This window comes from Carassius carassius, chromosome 34 (assembly GCF_963082965.1).
Source record: "Carassius carassius chromosome 34, fCarCar2.1, whole genome shotgun sequence".
In the NCBI taxonomy this organism is placed as follows: domain Eukaryota; kingdom Metazoa; phylum Chordata; class Actinopteri; order Cypriniformes; family Cyprinidae; genus Carassius; species Carassius carassius.
Window position 1 is genome coordinate 11,210,522 of NC_081788.1, and position 18,661 is coordinate 11,229,182.

Below are 18,661 nucleotides of genomic sequence, written 5' to 3' on the forward strand. Positions count from 1 at the left end.
CTGAAGCGTAACAGTCCGACTCGTGAATTAATACTTCTTTTGAGTCGGATCTTGTGTTCTGCAGTGAGGGGCTACTGGGTTAAAAAAAAATTAATACTATTTTAAACGATTCATCCAGTTCAAATTAAATCGGTCTCGAGGTTCATTCAACCACGAACCGCCTTTTTCGCACATATCAGACTCGCAATTATCCTCGATAACAGTTCAGCGACTCACTGAAGGGAAATGTTCACAAGAACCGATTCAAAGAACTGAATCGCAGAATCGATTCGTTCGTGCTCTCCACTGCGCCCTGAAACGTAAACGGAACTGGAGGGTATTTTGAAGAAACATCTCCGTCAGATGGTTAGCAAAGGATCCGTGTCAATATGTTCAATATGATTACTAACCTAACACATCGAACCTAGTTATTATTATAGATTTCCACACGTAAGAAAGGTTTCAAAGTGCCACTATTGCATCTGAAACGCCGTTGATGTTTCACCTTGTCACCAATATAATGTAGGCTAGATTAGTTTAGCTTATCCCATAACAGCAAAGTTATTATCGTTTTTAAACTAAAGAATTTACTGCACCGATACATTTAATTTAGCTGATCCTTGAGGAATATAAGTCCAGAGAGGCCATGGCCAGTGTGCATGAAAGTTTGTATTTCAACCCCATGATGACGAATGGGGTGGTCCATGCCAATATCTTCGGGATTAAGGATTGGGTCACTCCATATAAGATCTCAGTGTTAGCTTTACTGCACGAGATGTCCACCACCAAACCAATGGCGCTTCTGGACAGACGACGCCTGAATAAACTCATCCTGCCTTTACAACAGGTAATAATACTTTAGTGTTCGTAGTTTAAATCTATTATAGTTTACATTTATATTAAATGCAATAATTTGATTTAAGAGTGCTTTTTGACATCTTTATTATTGATACATAAACGTATATAATATTCATAATTCTGTTGTCTTGCTGCATGTACTTACAAGCATTTATGTTAACTATTTTTCTATTGAAACTTGAGTGTCATGTATTTAAATGTATTACAGATTTGTAATGATGAAGTTGCAATTTAGTACATTTAAAATGTGTTTACTTTAAAGGTAATATTAATTAACGCACGACAGTGTCAAGGGTACACCCACATGTGTTATGTTTTTCTAGAGAAAGTTATACTGCACATGTGTGATTTATGTTTGTGATGATCAGGGTCCAGATTTGACTCTGGAGCAGTTTCTGAAGATAGTAGAGGAGTGCTGTCTTCGCATGGTCAATGCTGTGAAACACAGGTATGTATCTTCTCTTAATAAACAACTGTTCTGCTTTTGAGCTAATTTTATGTACGAATTGTTTATAAAACCATTGCCTTGTGTTTTTCAGGTTGTTTTTGATGGCTGATGGAGAGTTGCAGGACATGGAGCACTTTTTTACCATCCTGCCCAGTGCTTTCAGTGACTCGGAGGCATTCAAAACTAGTGTTGTTGGTATGAATGTCTGCTTTTAATATTGCCCAATTTAATTTCTCTGGCCAGATTAATGAAAAATGTATAGGAATATGTTCGATTATAATATAAGACATCTATATGTGTGCAATTATTCCTAAAAAGTTCTCTAATATTTTTTTTTCCCCCCATACTCATGAGATGTTCTTGACTTATCCAATAAATGTAAAATGTTCAATCTCAACAATATGTTTGTTCATTGTTCAAGCTACGAAGCAATGATACAAACTCTCTTTAATTTTAATAAATGTTAGAACATTAAAATAGTAGTTAAGAAGAACATCATTAAGACTATTTTGTGAATCTGCCCCCTGAACCATTGATCTCTCTCTCTCTGTTTGTAGGTCTGTTCATGCGTCAGATGCTGCTGGCCTACAACAAACTGTCCTTCAGTCAGGTGTATAAGCTGTACAAGTCCCTGCAGCAGTACTGCCATCGTGGCAGTCAGCCTGAACTGTCGGCTCTGCCCACAGAAGACATGGAGCTGACGAGCAATGAGGATCCCAGCGCTGACCACATAGACAAAGACGAGCTGGACACAGTGTCTCTTCACCAGTCCGAACTGAGGTCAGAGGGATAGCGTGTTACTTGTGTTATTAGTGGAATCAGGGTTGTATTCATTTAATGGACATGACTGAGGTGTTTCTTTTCTGTTTTCATCAGATCTGACGAGAGCCGAGGTCCTTTATCTCAAAAACAAGCAGAATACTTCCTTGCACGACAGGTTTGTGACAGTCAGGATTTTTTTTTCTCGTAGGGGTTATTTTTATTTTGATAACTTTATTAAATGTGTTGTTTTATTTAATCTAGTTTATTTTAAAGGGCTTTTTTTTCACTATCTTGAATTCAGGGGGCATTTTTGCCCTAAACCTTGATTGATTAACCCTGGTTTGTTATATCCTCAAAGAGACTTGACTTTTATGAACATTTTACACCATATGATTGCCCCCATGTTTTTTTCCCTCAGGCGTACCTCCTTAAGAATGATGAAAACAAGGCCATGTCGCCGGCTAAACTACAGGACGAGCTCAACAACATTCTCAAATTCAATCCTGACTTTGCTGAAGCTGTAAGCTGAAATCCTTTCTTTCAAGGAAACAATGATTAATCTGGTTTTAATCTAAGGGAGCCTCTCTCTGTCTCTCCACAGCATTACCTCAGCTATCTGAACAGCATTCGAGTTCAGGATATCTACATCTCCACTCACAGCCTCCTGCACTACTTTGACCGCCTCATTCTCTCCGGTGGAGAGGGGAAGAGCAATGGAGAGGAAGGCTATGGCCGCAGTTTGCGCTATGCTGTCCTGAATCTGGCAACCTTGCACTGTCGCTTCGGACACTAGTGCGTACTAGTTTTCCAGATTATGTTTTAAAGCACTGGATTGTGTCAGGAGCATTTCATTTTTGGTGGGAAATGAAGCAGCAGTTCTGTTGTTCTGTGAGTGAAACTGCTTTCCGTGTTTGTGTTTGTGCAGTCAACAGGCTGATTTGGCTCTACAGGAAGCGATCCGCATTGCACAGGAAGCAAATGACCATGTGTGTCTTCAACATTGTCTGGTAGGAACAGTTTCTCGGGGGTCTCTTTCATCATTAATATATTCAGTAGGGATTCATTAGAATTAAAATCAGGCTGATACTGATAAGCTGATGATTATTTTCACGGCTAATAACCAGCAAATAGTCAATATTCAAATGATTTACCGTTTATCTAAATAAATGTAAAATAAAACATTAATCATTAAAATCAATTGATTTCAATGTGACAAGTGAAGCAAAGCCTTAGAATGTAGAGTGTTTATTTCAATAAATGATTTAATATCAAATTGTGTTTTAAATATGATGTCAGACAGATTGTCCTGTATTCGGATATTTTCTTTTTTCTGGATTTTAGAGTTGGCTCTACACACTGGAACAGATGAAAGGATCTGATAGTGTGGTATTAACTGAAGACTCTGTGAAAATTGCAGCTCACTTTTGTCTCCCTGTAAGTAACTATTAATAGTGACTTATTCATTAAACGGCAGTGTTTCAGAATGTGAAGCAAGAAGACAATAACAAATGATATTCGGCACAATAAATGACTGCGTATTAATCTCTGGCAAGGTCATTATACCATGAAGTAAATAATTAACGCTCCCTGTGGTGTTTTGCAGTATTTGGCATCTCTAGGCATTCAGTCTCTGGTCCAGCAGGGAGCAAAGCAGGGCATGCCGGCCAACAAGCTGCTGGACGCCCTGCGAGGAACCGACATCATGCACTGGAAGCAAAGCCTCTCAGAGCTGATAGAAATCAGTCTGGCACAGACCACCTCTATATGGAGGATGTATGGCAAAAGGTCAGAAAACACAGATTCTGGATGCCTTCTGTTGTGTTTTAAAGGAACTCCTTTTTATGAAAAATGAGAATTGTGAAATGAGAACAATTCCAGTTTTGCTTTTACTGTCATATGCAGACGGCATCTTTAAATAGACTGTTAGGGCTCACGCTTCCATTCAGCATTGATATTAGCGCCACAACTCTACAGTTTGTCAGGTTTGATTTAAGCTGAAATGATTTGTGTTCTCTGTAGCACTATGGCCCGGCAGCAGGCTCAGCTCCTGTTGAATATGAACAGTCTGGAGCCGGTGAACTTTAGTGTGCAGCAGAACAACACTGAGGCCTTTGCCGTCGCTCTTTGCCATCTGGCTGAACTACACGCTGAGCAGGTACCTGAACTCCCACAAAACTACATGAACACAAGTAAAAGTACATAAACACAAATGAAAGTACATGAATGCAAATGCTTCTTGGTGCATAAGCTTGATTTCATGTATTGTGTTGAATTCTAGATTTTAGCATGTTTTCGCTTGTTTTTTTCCACCCACAGGGTCTTTATGCTGTTGTGAGTGACATCATGAAACACTTGAAGCAGCAGTTTCCTCCTCACACCCAACATGCCAAAGTAAGCCTGATGAACAATATACAGGTTTGATCAAACATGGATCAGCAGCTCCAATTAAGTATGTTTTATCTTCTTCTTTTTTCTATTTCTAACAGCTTTGGATGTTGTGTGATCTGAAAATTCAATTTGAGAAGGCTATGAATGATGGGAAATATCACATGGCTGAGCCCCATGTCACAGCTATCTCAGCCTTAAACAGCACCGAGGGATTGTACAGGTACTGTAGATAACTGCAGATGTTCTATTCTTTTTAGTAGATTAAAATGTACAAGTGATTGCTGATGTGCTGGTCTGTTCAGGAAAGCGCAGCTGCTGAAAGCTCTGAATCAAGCGACCGAAGCCTCTCAGATTCTCCAGCAGCTGCAGCAGCAGTGTGAGAAGAGTAAGAACATAGAGATGTCCATCAGGTGTGTGTGTTTGGGGAAACCCTGGGATTGTATTAGATATGTGGGTTTCAAGATTCAACTCTGTTTGATATTTCACTCCAGTTATTGCTGGCCATATTTATAATTACAACAAAAAATCTGTAATTTAAAAAATAGCTGATATATTTGAAATCTTGTTGAACGTGCACTTTTCTGTTCTGTTGTTTGTTTGTAACTCTTCAGTGTGTTTGTGTGGCAGGGTGATGCTGGCCTCGGCAGAACTTCACTGGGACTCGTCTGGTTTCGCGACAGCTCTGCCGTTACTCTTACAGGCTCTTGCTCTGTCACGCCAACACAACCTCCAGAGCTTGACCTCAGAGACGCTGTTACACCTGGCATTTACACAGGTACACCAACATACACCAACACGAGACTCCTGATAATGCAAATGCTCACAAAACATCTCCCATATCCTTGATTTCACCTAGTCATTGAAGTGTTTTAAGTACACCTTTTTTTTTTTTTTTTTCTAAGAAGATAAGAAAATAGTATAATTGTCCACTAAGATATTGATCTGATATTGCTCATCTCTGTTCATAGCTGATGTTGGGGATCCCTGAGCAGGCTCTTGTGCTGGTGCAGGACGTGCTGGAGTCAGTTTTGGCTCACGGGTCTCTGATGGACAAGGGCAGAGCTCTGCTGCTGGCCGCTCGCTGTCAGATGGCTTTAGCAGGAGCTGCTGCACAGGAACACAGACTGACTGGTATTGCCCGAGTCATGTTTGTCATCCAGCTCACTGTATTCGCTTCAAGCTTCATACGTTTACGTGATTATTTTCCTTTCTTACAGGACTGGAACAAGCCGTGCACACTTTGGATGAGGCAGCTGTGTATTTCTCTCAGCTTGACTGTAAGGAGCGTATAAGAGACATACACTACCTACAGGCACGCCTGCATCACACTCTAGGAAACAGCTCTCAGCGCAACAAATGCTCCATGCTCTTCCGCCTGCTGGATCAGGAGCTCCCATCGTCCGGGATGACTGTGGTCAATCATCTTTAGGAAACCTCAGCTGCTGCGGTTCATGAACGACACCAAACACTGTTGCCTGTACCGTGTGCATAAAGGAAATAAATGTTTCTGTGTATGTAAAAATTAATTTCTGACCGTTTTATTATACATGTGGTATGAGGGAAGCTAATTTGCAAAAACAAAAATTTTTTATGTCATGCTTATTCAAACTGAAGGGGCAGATTCCTATTAATATCTATAATGTCCAGTATGTCTTTGGTCTAAAATTTACTTGTAACTAAAAATAAGTAGTAGTTTTAATGTTTCATAACAAGTATAATTAAATACTAGTCACTACTGGAATTAGTACTAGTAACTTTACAAAATACACTAGTACCTAAACAATAAACACTAGTAGCTAATTACTCAGAACTAGTACTTGATGGAAAGATACTTGTATCTAAAAAAAAAAAAAGTACTAGTAGCGTGAAAATGCTAGTAATGTTTTAAATGTTAAAACAGCTTGCCATACAGCCCTACGCTTCGACACGCCCGTTCTGGCTGCAGAAAAAGTTTTTCACCCGGATTCCTCCTCATATTTATCCTCCATCATGGAGGCTCTCGGGGGATACCCCACCAAATCGTCTGCTTCTAGATCAGGACTAATCAAGGTATTGCTTAGTGTGGCCGTGTGCATGGGCTCACTGTACCTTCTGCAGAGTAAACTGTCAAAGTCGCGAAAAGCCAATGACTTTTACTCGTATGAAGTGAAGGACGCGAGAGGCAGGGCAGTCTCACTTGAGAAGTATCGGGGGAAAGTAAGTTATGCAGTCTCATAGGCTCAAAAGTTTTGTTTTAAATAGTTTAACATAATTTGTGAGGCTTTTGGAAATGGATTATTGAACAAATGCGTCCCGTACAGCGGTATTTTCACTGGAGGTCTCGCTGTCTCTGATGATAGGTCTCTCTGGTTGTAAACGTGGCGAGTGGAAGCGAGTTAACGGAGCAGAATTACCGGGCTCTGCAGGAGCTTCACCGAGAGCTCGGCACGTCACATTTTAACGTGCTCGCCTTCCCCTGCTCGCAATACGGTGACACCGAGTCAGGTACCAGCCGAGAAATCGAGGCTTTTGCCAAATCCAACTACGGCGTGACATTCCCCATCTTCAGCAAGATCAAAATTATGGGGTCTGAGGCGGAGCCCGCTTTCAGATTCATCACAGGTAGGTTTTACCTGAGAATAACCTTCAGTAGGTAAGTTTTTACAAATAAAATTAATGTTTTAAACCAAAAAAAAAAAAAAAAAGATATCATGAGAACGATGTTTTTGAAACTTCCAGGCATATTTTTTTCTATATAAAGTTGTTTTATTCTTCAGAGCGGGGAAAGGCGACCTCTTATGGTCGCCTCAATTATGACAGCCTCTGATCAGCCGTTGCTACTACTAATAGTGAGTCATTAATAATAAGACTATTTACTTTATAACACACAAGCCAGTGTTCAAAATACTTTACAAATGCATAAACATAAAAGTACATCTAAAGAAAACAAGCAGACCAAACAATATAACAACAACACGCAACAACAGCCTGAGGTGGGGTTTTAGATCATTTAGAGCAAAGTTTTGTTCCAGATGCTGTAAATTGAATACAGCCCTGGCCATTGAGAAGCAAACCATAACAGCCTCTAAAGCAACAACCGCAGTTTAAAATATTTTTCTAAATTTCCAGATTCAGTACAGAGAATCCCGAAATGGAACTTCTGGAAGTTTCTGGTGAGTCCCGAGGGCCAGGTGGTGCGGTTCTGGAAGCCGGAGGAGCCCATAGATGACATCCGAAAGGAAGCCACAGCGCTTGTGCGGGATATTATCCTGAAGAAGAGACAGGAACTATGATGTGCACAATCTCTTAGAGACTCAAAGTGAATCATTGTGCACGTTTAAGTGCGTATAGATCTGCTACGTGTGTTATTATGGTAAATGTGAATGGCAGAAGATCAAGTATCAGTTAAGGCCTGTCTGTGGGCTTGTATGTGTTTTAATGTTAGCAATAATTCATATTTTTGTTAAAGGAAGTATGATACTGAAAAACAAAACACCAGCATCTGTTTTTATCAGCTTGATTATTTAAAGAATCAACCATGCAAATGTTTCAAACTACTTTTCTGGCATGTGACCTGAAAACCACTGAACATTTATCAAGTCCATAATTGCATACGTTGCTCTTTTGGAATGAACGGAAAGTACTACGGATTAATGCATATTGAGTTACACTTGCACACGCCGAATTGAGATTAGCATGGGATCAGAAGTAATGTTCCTTCATTAAAGTATTATTTCATCTTGGCCGTTACTTGATGTTTACTCTTAACACTTCAACATTTTTCCTGTCATTGTCTTTGGTTATGATTCCTGTTGAATAAAAGTCATGAACAATGCTTTGAGATTTGATAAACTGTACATTTTAGCATTTGAAGACCAAGAAAATATATATGGAAATCTTTTACTATTGATTTATGCATTTATTTAAGAACTTCCCTTATGAAAATTAACCATGGTTTTACAACAAATAACCCAAAAAAAAAAAAAACAAAAAACACTTAGTTACTATAGTTAAACCATGGTAACTACAAATTAACCATGGTTTTGCTACAATAACCATAGTTTAACCATGGTGTTTGTAGTAAACTGTGCAAATGGTAATCAATACACCAAAAAAATTGAAAAATTAAAATTATGTCATTAATCACTTATCCCCCTGTTATTCCAAACCCGTAAAAGCTTTATTCGTCTTCAGAACACAATTTAAGATATTTTGGATGAAAACCGGGAGGCTTGTGACTGTGTCCCATAGACTGCCAAGTAAAATACACTGTCAAAGTCCAGACAAGTAAGAAAAGCATCTTCAGAATACTCCATCTGGCATCAGTGATTCAACCGCATTTATTTATTTTAAATAAAATCAGAGGGGTTTCTGTCCCTCCATTGGCAGCCTAAGCAACTTTCACTTTGAAGGCCCAGGTAGTAAAAACATAACAGAAGTAGTCCATGTTACTCCAGTAGTTCAACTGTAATTTTCTGAAGCAAGGGGAATGCTTTTGTGTGCCAAAAAATATAAAAAATAAATAACAACTAGCATTTTCTTTTCTTCCACTTCAATCTCCAACTCATTCACAAGAGTTGCTTCTTCTTCTCCGGTCCACGAGAGCACCACAACATATGTTTAATAAACTTCAGGTAAATGTAAATGCCCATCTGATGATGCATAAATCTCAATTTTAACAATAAAAAGTAAAGAGACAGAAAGGCAGTGATGCATGTGCTCTTATCTGTTGTCTTAACGTAATACATATAACAATATAATTTATTCATAATAATAATATGGTTAGATTATTTTAATATGTAAGGCTGTATGCTTAATATGTAGCTCTGCTTGACATATTTTGTATCGAGGGTCCCTGCTCCATGTCTGTCACCTAAGAGGTCCTTACCCTGAAAAACTTTGAAGACCCCTGCTTTAAGGTGAAACACATTTATTTATTCTAATGTTGAATTTAAAGTTGGGATAACTAATCACAGCAGTCTTTATTTATTTATTTACAGTGTAGCTGATTTATCAACAGTTTTGACAGTTTTCCAATAATGTATTTTTGCACATGTCCACTAGATGGCAAAATCGTTCAACATGACAAATTTCTCTCTCGCTTTCAGGTTGCCTGGTTGCCAGGTTTAACATTCAAAAATAGATGCCGTGTTTACAATGTATCTGTCAGTTTTTAAGAGACAAATATTATCCAGTTTTCCTTTGTTTACCTGTTGCTTCTGTCTATTGCCAAGATTGTGTATTTTTAAATGAATAATTAGATTTGTTCTAGCTATATTTTTCTCCAAGGGCCAAAAGCAGTTATCTTAGACAGCGACAGCCCTTGTACACTCATTCTTCATCCTTCTGACTAATGTGACAGTAGAGGCACAAATGGCAAAGAGACTTTGCAGAGAACAGAGTAATGATTCTGTCCGTCTCTGCCAACTCTGTAGCAATCACCTTCCCTGCTCTCATGTTTAACAGATTCAGCTTGACCCAGCCAATCCATCACGCTGTTATTTGAGCTGAAAAAACGTCCTCTGAACGAAATGTACCAAGTGTCCGGACAAGTGAAGGCGTACATTCTTAAGCTTCAAAGTTCATCCTGGTGGGGTTACCGCTGCCTGACTGTGCTCTGACATTTTGTGAGCTCTGATCAAAAGGACCCCGTTTGCTTTGAGGGCACAGAAGACCCCATGATGTGCACAGCTGGGCATAAGACACCATGGGAGCCTTCAGGACTGAGCATAATGAATCAAAATTACATGCAAAATATTTCCTTGTTGGAATGTCAATAAAATCATACAAACTAAGCTAAAATGTCCCTTGCTATATATTTATATTTAAAAATGGTATATATTTATATTTTATTGAATTCTATTTTCGAACTTTAACAAACAAGGTTTACGCAGCAGGTACTTTGTGTTTGTTAGAAGTTGAATTCAAATCAAATAGTGACAAACTCCCCATAATACTTCTGAATATGATGTCTTCTTCATAAATATTGTGTATTGTGTTCAGATCACTCAGGTCATAAATGGAAATGGGTGCATCCGTCTTTGTTCACCAATGGAGCTTGGTGCTTGTGCAAAAGTTTGTTACTGCTCCCAAGCAAAATTTGACTAAAGGCTCATTTTTTGAGATATCAACCTTAAATTTGGAACATAACTTTTTCAGGTATGGCTTTAGCTGTAGATTCCAATATGTTGTGTAAAACACATATTTTATATAAAATACAAATGATCTCATTTTTTTGCATTGGTGCAATGCTAGGTTGATTACCTTGAACATTTAATGGATGGTTTTGTATTGTTTTGTAAGTCATACAGTCAGGTGGTTATCGCAAAAGAGGTGGCACAAGCTTGTACACTGCATATCACATAAAGGCTCACATTTAAGTCTGTTCATCACACAAAGCCCTTGTGTGTCTCAATACTTAGAATGTGTCATTTGGGCTGCTTTTTTGTTACTTTAATGGTGCTTTTGTTAGTGATACATGAAGATGAGTGGCCTAATTAATGACAAATACTGTGTGTATGAATTATACTTTTAAGAACAAGCAAAAAAAAAAAGTGGTAAAATTCATATTCATTAAGATCTATAATTTCTTATATTTTATGTTTTGTTTAGCCATGGGATGGCAGACCAGGACTCTGGTATTATTTCTTCTGCAGTAACCTGAGTCTGTCTGTATGCTTGTCACACCAACACAGACCATGACATGCATAATTCCCAAGGCCTCAATGGGAATATCTCGAAAGCTGTTACACATTCACCGTTTATATAACCATGTAACAGAGCAGAACAGTCTGCACTTCTTGTTTTTTAAGATCACAGTGACAAAAGCAAGTGTACACACTGCTGAAGATCTGTTTATAGATGTTTAACACACACACTCGTTATAACCACAGTTATATACACACACTGACAAGAACCATACAAGCTCAACTGAGTGGAAGTGAACGTCTGCGTCCTGCTTCATGTCTCTAGAAGGATAACAGGGATGTTTTCTGTCAGTATTTTCCTGCCCTTATGTTGTTGCAGTAATTTATTTATTTATTTTATTCCCAATGGAACACATGAAGAATATGGAGAATCTTCTTTTTATGAAAGAGTTTATAGTGAACATTCCTTTCAAGCTATCATCAAGCAAAAAAAAACTAAAAAAAAAAACTAAAACAACCCCTCATTCCACATTATTTGTATGATATATTGCAAGTCTTCTGAAGACAACAGTTTTGAGTAAGGAAAGACAGAAATATTAATGAACAAAATGACTTTTGACACATCGCGTGAGGTTGGACATCAAATGCCACTGGTTCTCGTGACCGATGCAAGTCAGTCTGAAATTTACAAGGTGATGAATTATATAAAACAATAAAACAAGGTTTTACGAAATAATTTGGTCTAGTACAGCTTCAACGTACTCATGAACAGATTTCATTAGAAATCGTGTAGTATATGCAGACTTTCCATCCAGTTGGAGGATATAAAACATGTTTGGAATGACATGAGGATGAGTAAGTTACAGAATTTTGTTCAGCTGTTACTTTTAAATTTCAGAAGTGTGTGTGTGTGTGTGTGTGTGTGTGTGTGTGTAATATTCCCTCAGGCGGTCACAGATCCTAACACCACCACCCATCATGGAGTAGCACCTTAGCCTCCCACAGGCACTTTCAACACATCAAATGTATTCACACAATTTTCCATATCAGTATTTTTTTGCTACACCAATGGTATTATTAACAAAAGTTTATTCCAGAAGCGTTGAACAGTCAATCTTATAAACTGTTTAGAGTACAGATTCAGAGGACAGAGTATATGACACGGACCGAGAAAGCCAAATCAGACTGACACATAAACGACATGACAAATAGGCTGCCCTCTATCAATAATCTGACACTGAGTGTATCAGCTTGCTTAGCATTGGGGGTATTGACACCATCATGGTGTTTATGAGTAACAGATTTATGCAGATTAAACATCCCAGAAAAGCAGATCACAAGCCAGATAATTGTTATGATCTAGACACAGAGCCAAACAGCAAATGCAAAGACTAAATTAAATTTTCACAGGTACTAAATAGTCCAAATTAATTTAATATTCAGTTCTGGAAATTTAACAAGAGGTCAATTCATCATTTGAATTTGTTAGGCCCTTTAAACACGGACACTTATTAGCACGTGCTGTGAAATATTACATTGAATATAATAGTCTGAAGTCAACAACAACAAAACTGGGAAAACATTTAGACAACATTAAACAAATACACACAACTGACATTTAAAAGAATACATATATCATAAAAAATACTGACATTTAACTATTTGATCATCCGAGCTTCACCCCCAAACAACAAGTGCTGGTTAGTACAGTAACTATTTCTTCGGCTCATTTTTGTTTCAGAATGACATAAAGCCGTTCATGTTACAAGACAACATCACTACAACAAGCTTTTCAGTCACAAACCTGATGAAAACACAGACTAAAGTGCTCAGGTAATCGAAGGCCATGGAACAATCATTAGCTCTTTATCTCGAGGTCCATTTATTTGGTCATTAATGACTTGTCTGCCAAAATTAGATTTAAAAATAGACGGGGTGTTATTTTGACAAGGTTATTTTGAACATGATATCAAGAACGTTTAAGAAGCTTTAAGTAAAGTTGATCAGACATGATTAATCAATGTGCTTGAGATATTAAAATACACCATACAGAAATATAGTATAATGAACCACCATATTTCATTGAGGGAACAGCAGTGAATTGACAAAGTAAGATATATTTAAGAGGTATATTTAAGATGACGTTAACATAAAAAGCTGAACAATCCATCCAGTAAACTTTCACATACAACAACATTTTGTACCTGTTGTCTTCTAAGATAGTTTTGGTCATCATTAGCAGACAACAAAAACCAGATGCTGGAAATTCAACAGCGGTACCTTTTGTATAATCATTCACAACTACACGACAAGTGGTGCGTGGGTATTCACAAGTGAACATTTTGGAAAGGGGGTGGGTTGCAAAAGTCTTGACATAGCAGTTTTGCTTGCGTCACGTGACGTGGGTCGGCTGTATAGTCTGTTGAGCTGGTTTCATTGCTTTTGTTGGGAGATTAGTAGAGCACACACAGAGTGGTGATAGGTCCGGTCTGCTGCGGCAGAGACGGCCTCAGCAATGCAACACTGACAAATACAACTAAACCTGACCAGATCCCACAAAATTCCCAACCATACCATACTTAAAAGCCAGGTCTGTAGAGCTTCAAATCCACCGTTGGTATGCATCATCCAATTGACTGACTCTGTCAAACTCTGGGATTTTTTATTGGTAATCTTCCTGTCCGTCACTGGTTCTTCGTGACCAAAGAGTGGCGTAAGAAAGCATCTTTTACGTGACTTTCTGTGGGCCCCTCCAATGAACCCCCACCTCGAGTCCAGGATCATTATCTGCCAACACAGTAAGTCAATGGTGAAGCTTTAAGAGCATTTCAAATCAGCGTGTTTCACCGTTTGCTGTGTTCAGGTGGTTAGTTGGCTCTTTAAATGCGCTGCTGTTGGTTCACACATAACCGCAATGGGAAGGTCATGGAGCTGCAGTGGAGGAGGGAGATGGTGAAAAGTGTTGATTGGGAGAAAAGGTACTGAGAGAAGAGAGATCTCTTGCCTGCGCTCTCCCGTTCTTTCTTTATCCCATCGTCAGGTGACAATGATTGTGATAGGTTCACCTCTCACAATGATGCAGGGTAAAACTACCTGAACTTTTCTGTTCCCCGATGCTCCATGGCTCCAGGTCCTCTACCTCCTCCTCATCTTCATCCTCCTCTTCTTCATAGTGGCTGGGCTCATCAATGGAGCTCTCCATGCGGTAGCAATAGGGCTGACCCTCTGTGTACTCATAGATGGTGGGCAGACTGCTCTTTAGACTACAGCGTCGCCGTAGGGCCACCAAAAGAGGCTGAGAACAGAGTAGAAACAGTTAACAACTTCTGAGTTACAATGACTTACGATGATGTCTGTAGAATGTCTTTTGTCTGGTTGTTGGTGTTACAGAAAATCATGGAGTCTCCGTACTGAATTTATTTCTTATATTAGACAGGATACTAGCAGTAATTAACAATTACTTTGGTTAAGTAAGTTGGTTAAGGTCTAAAAATTATTGTATTCGACAAAAGTCAAATTAAATGAGAAGCATTTAGCAAAAATACTTGTAACACTTCACAATATAGTTACATTTTTAACATCAGTTAATGCATTAGGTATCATGAACAATCAAAATGCAACAAAACGTAGTCTATAAATATATTATCGTTAATTGATGTTTGTTTATAATGCATTATATTTTGTGTGTGTATAATTATAAATATATGTCAAATGTAAACTGTAGAAATGAACAGGAACCAGTATTGTTCAAGGTATTGTTCATTGTTAATTTAGGATACCTGATGCGCTTACTAATGTTAACAAATGTATGCTTTTCTCCTCAGGGAAAACTAGTCCCATCCAGACAGGACACATTTAAACATATAAAACAAATATTTATCTTGCATAACCTGATTAGCCCAAGTAGATTCCAAGTAGTTCCTGTTTCAACATCCGTGATGTCTTGGAACAAGATTACAATCAGCCAAGAATATTTTAGGCTAAGGAATATGATTCGGCCTAAGGCTGGAGTTAGGTTGGATTTTAGGGGTAGGTTAAAGCAGGGCTATGACTGTTCGTCAGCAAATATTGCTTAAGAAGCATCAAGGAAGTCCTACTTGGCTAATCCATGTCATACATCTTATAAAGAAGGCATCAAGTCTTGCAGTACAACTGTGATTTACCCAAAATTAATCATTTATCACAGTGTAATTATTACAATAAGGAGGACTGTGATTGATTTTAAGATTCTGTTGTTTTACCTGTGGCATGGTAAATATGTCCACGTTGTTGCCCAGGTCAATCCAGGAAAGACAACTGAACTTGGAGTCTTTGAGGGCTTCAGTCAGATCTTTAAGGATGCCAAGAGTAAGACGGTTCCCATTAAGAGCCAGTGTTGTGAGTTTGGGCAATGCACCCAGGAAGGGCAGAAGTAGACGTAGGCCCTCGTCCCGGAGCTCAGTGAAACTAAGATCTACAGAAATCACAGCACCCCCACTGGTCTGGAGGTAATACGCCACGTGCTGTATGTCGCGAGTTGATAAAGGGATGCCAGAGAGGTCCACAGATTCACTGCAGAGCTTCTTCTGAAGTGTTGTTTTAAGACTGAAAAGCCAAATAAAAAAATTATATTACATACAGAGGTATTAAATTAGAAAACAATAACAAATAAGGAAATGCTTCGGCTTTAACAAAATAGAGGTTGAGAATTTGGATACTTGGGTCTTTATTGAAATCCATTTATTTTTTTATTTTTTTTGCAGCTATGAGCTGGAACTTTCCAATACTTTAAATTACAGGGACAGGGGTAAGAAGGCTGCTGTGGTGAGGCCAGAGCTTGGGAAATGCCATTGAGTGTGCTTCCATTCATCACAGTCTTTGTCTGAAAATGATCAAATCTGAGTTGCAATCATGTCAGAATTCAGAATAAGCATTCGTTTTATAATGCGATGAAGAAAAGTGGGCTATACTTTATCAAAAACAAATGTCTTTAACTTATTTCATTGTATGGATTGCTTTAAGAATACTTTATATTTATTGTCAATATACTGTATATGTGGAAGATTTTAATGGAGCCCAGATGGATGCTGATTTGGAAAACTCTTAACACATATTTTTGGGAACTGCATAGATATACATGCACACTGGTGGTCACCATCCATGTATTTTTGTCCCACCTGTAAGCCTGGCTTCTCTATATGAGGATACTGTGATCACTCAAATGAGTGGGACTTTGCAACAAATGACCAGTAATTAAAATTGGTTGATTTAGATGTCAAAGCTTAAGTTGAAGTTGTTGTAACATTTAATGTTATCAAACTCATCTTTGGCCTTTGGAATTAGATTTTTGCACAATCATAAGCAAGTAACTTTTCTTTTAGAGAAGCAGCTTTTGGTGATGAACACTGTAGATATAAAACAAGAAAGAAAAAAAATATAAACTGAGCGCATAGTTTGTTATTGTCTGACATCTATGTCTGCCAACCTGTGAGAAACATGAGTTGCCAGTATGTAAATTTCATCTTCATTGTATCAATACTGATAAACATCTATTCAGTGAATATTGTCCTTTGCAATTCTTTGTACAATGACTCAGCCAAGCCGTCACTTGGGCAATGCCCTAAGGAACAAAAGCTAAAACGTACACCTCTGTACTTTATTTACCCCCCACCCCCAAATGGTACATATTAGAGTATTTCAAAAGTATATATTAGTACTTTAAATGTGCATATTAGAATCTAAAGTTTACATATACCTTTTGAAATATGACACTCAGTGACGTTTTTTTTTATAGTGTATGTGCATATTATCTTCTAGCTTCAAAAACTGACATTGAGAGCTTTTGCAGAAATCAGAGAACTTTCTTGCATGCATTGCAAATTATGACATGCCAAACCGAACCTTCTGTTTCTTCTTTTTGAGTCATTATGTGGTATGATTAGTCTATTTGCAAGGCCCAATTAAGTTTCAGCATTAAAAGACTTCTCATTTACTCTTTCGTGTGATGTAAAATCTCATAGTAGGCTTATGATTGCAAGCAGAAATGCAGCCCACACCGCTTCTACCCTCATGCTCTTTGATATGAGGTTATTTGGCAAAACTATAAATGTCTGGCTTCACATGCATATACATTTATTTTGAGAAGCTTCTTTCTGTGATGGCTTGAGTCTGTAAAGTTGTGTTGTCACACAATATTATTTTAGTATGTACTTTACCATAGACTTGATAGGACTTGCCAGTAAATTTCTTAAATAGACAAACCAGTTAATCAGTGACTTCTTAACACCAATTTCAGTGTCCAATTGGTCTATGCATGAGCATATTATGGCATGTCTTTGTGTATAAAAGTCAGATACTGTAAGATGTACTATACTATTAATAGAGGCAGTGGGAAACATACAGTCTGTAAGAAGAGAAGAAATTAGAGCTAATTAGATGTAAGAGATTGATAAAAGTATTATTTCTTCTCAAATAATTTCTCAAGTAAGGTTCACAGTCAGAGTTAACTATCGTTCTGCCAAATCGCACTGAAAACCGGATCCCTGCTGCTGGTGAAAGCTGCTGTTATGAAATGTTTTGTTTGTTTCTGATGATGTTTGCAGGCAGCAGAAAGAATCAGTGCCTTTCTGCTCACCCAAAATAAATCTTCTGTACTCTCTCAAAACAGTTTCATTGTACAGTTGCTAAGACATCCATATTTAGTTCAAAGTCTAACATTCAACTAAACTTTACTTTTTAGATTTGAAAATTAAACTAGTCAAAACATGCTCCTTTAATTGTAAGAGAACATTAATATTCTTGAATAACACATTTATTTTTACAGAAGGATAATAATGTTTATTATTAGGTGTAATTCAATATTAAAATTCTTCCCAGTGTAATATGCAAAGTTAAATATAAGCCATTCAATTGTATTGAATGTGCAGCTGGACCTAAAAGTGGCATAATAGGGGCACTTTAAGTATATTATTTCCATAAGAAGTACTCTTATTTAATGCATTCTAAAGTGTAATTCTTTTTCATTTTCTCAGTGACTGCGTGGTGCTATTTAAACATTGATCAGTTTGTATGAGGATCTACACTAGCATAACAACCAGTGAGTCTGGGGTGTGGCTTTCTCTTTAGCTGACCAATGTGCAGACAAGTGGGCGTGTTCAGGAAACCTTTTGTAAGACATTATTTTCCCAATTTCTTTTGGTGCCAGTAACGGTACTAAAATTATATACTGCACCTTTAAAACCAAGTAAATATGTTTATGCTGTTTGAAGCATATTTATTAACCTATTAAATGAAGTGAATAGAGAAGATGCTCCTATCAAAAGAACAAAGTTCCTCCCCACTTCAGTCTTCTATCCATATTACCATCTATGTGTCAGTCTGTGTGCTTCATTTCGGCCTGATTCTATAAACGGGGTCAATAACATGCAAACACAGACATACATCCACTTGAAAAATCACTCAGCTCCACAGATGTACATGACACGGTCTTCATGATTTGGGTCACATGGTAACTGTTACGTGCCTCCCTGGTCTAGGGTCAGGGATGGCAGAAACAAGGAAATTTTTAAACCAGGTAGAAGACCACTTTTCTACTGACCACCTGGAGACCTTCTCTCCTGTG

The 18,661-nt window shown here is 38.0% G+C and overlaps 3 protein-coding genes across 5 annotated transcripts in view; 2 read left to right on the forward strand and 1 right to left on the reverse strand.

Annotated features, from left to right (window-relative positions):
• The first annotated feature begins 294 nt into the window (after positions 1–294).
• anapc5 (anaphase promoting complex subunit 5) lies at positions 295–5,957 on the forward strand. Its single transcript, XM_059523987.1, has 17 exons — positions 295–826; positions 1,206–1,285; positions 1,377–1,480; positions 1,843–2,065; positions 2,162–2,222; positions 2,466–2,567; positions 2,649–2,839; positions 2,973–3,054; positions 3,389–3,481; positions 3,651–3,832; positions 4,067–4,202; positions 4,364–4,438; positions 4,534–4,655; positions 4,738–4,845; positions 5,063–5,210; positions 5,404–5,566; positions 5,653–5,957. The coding sequence occupies exons 1-17, from the start codon at positions 626–628 to the stop codon at positions 5,862–5,864; spliced, it is 2,283 nt and encodes a 760-aa protein (XP_059379970.1). The 5' UTR covers positions 295–625; the 3' UTR covers positions 5,865–5,957.
• A 411-nt stretch (positions 5,958–6,368) lies between these two features.
• Positions 6,369–8,249, forward strand: gpx8 (glutathione peroxidase 8 (putative)). 3 transcript variants are annotated; one of them, XM_059523544.1, is made up of 4 exons: positions 6,369–6,631; positions 6,775–7,067; positions 7,192–7,263; positions 7,544–7,681. In XM_059523544.1, the coding sequence occupies exons 1-3, from the start codon at positions 6,425–6,427 to the stop codon at positions 7,229–7,231; spliced, it is 540 nt and encodes a 179-aa protein (XP_059379527.1). In that variant the 5' UTR covers positions 6,369–6,424; the 3' UTR covers positions 7,232–7,263; positions 7,544–7,681. The 3 variants fall into 3 exon arrangements, with proteins under 3 accessions (XP_059379527.1, XP_059379528.1, XP_059379526.1); XM_059523545.1 differs by having other exon boundaries at positions 6,775–7,036; XM_059523543.1 differs by lacking the exon at positions 7,192–7,263 and having other exon boundaries at positions 6,371–6,631; positions 6,775–7,036; positions 7,544–8,249.
• A 4,370-nt stretch (positions 8,250–12,619) lies between these two features.
• lrrc75ba (leucine rich repeat containing 75Ba) overlaps positions 12,620–18,661 on the reverse strand; it is a 36,237-nt gene continuing 30,195 nt past the window's right edge. Inside the window, exons 4-5 of the mRNA XM_059523988.1 lie at positions 15,303–15,645; positions 12,620–14,356 (exon numbers count right to left, since the gene is read on the reverse strand). Coding sequence (XP_059379971.1) covers positions 14,123–14,356; positions 15,303–15,645 — 577 coding nt within the window. The 3' untranslated portion in view covers positions 12,620–14,122. The remainder of the gene's footprint in view (positions 14,357–15,302; positions 15,646–18,661) is intronic.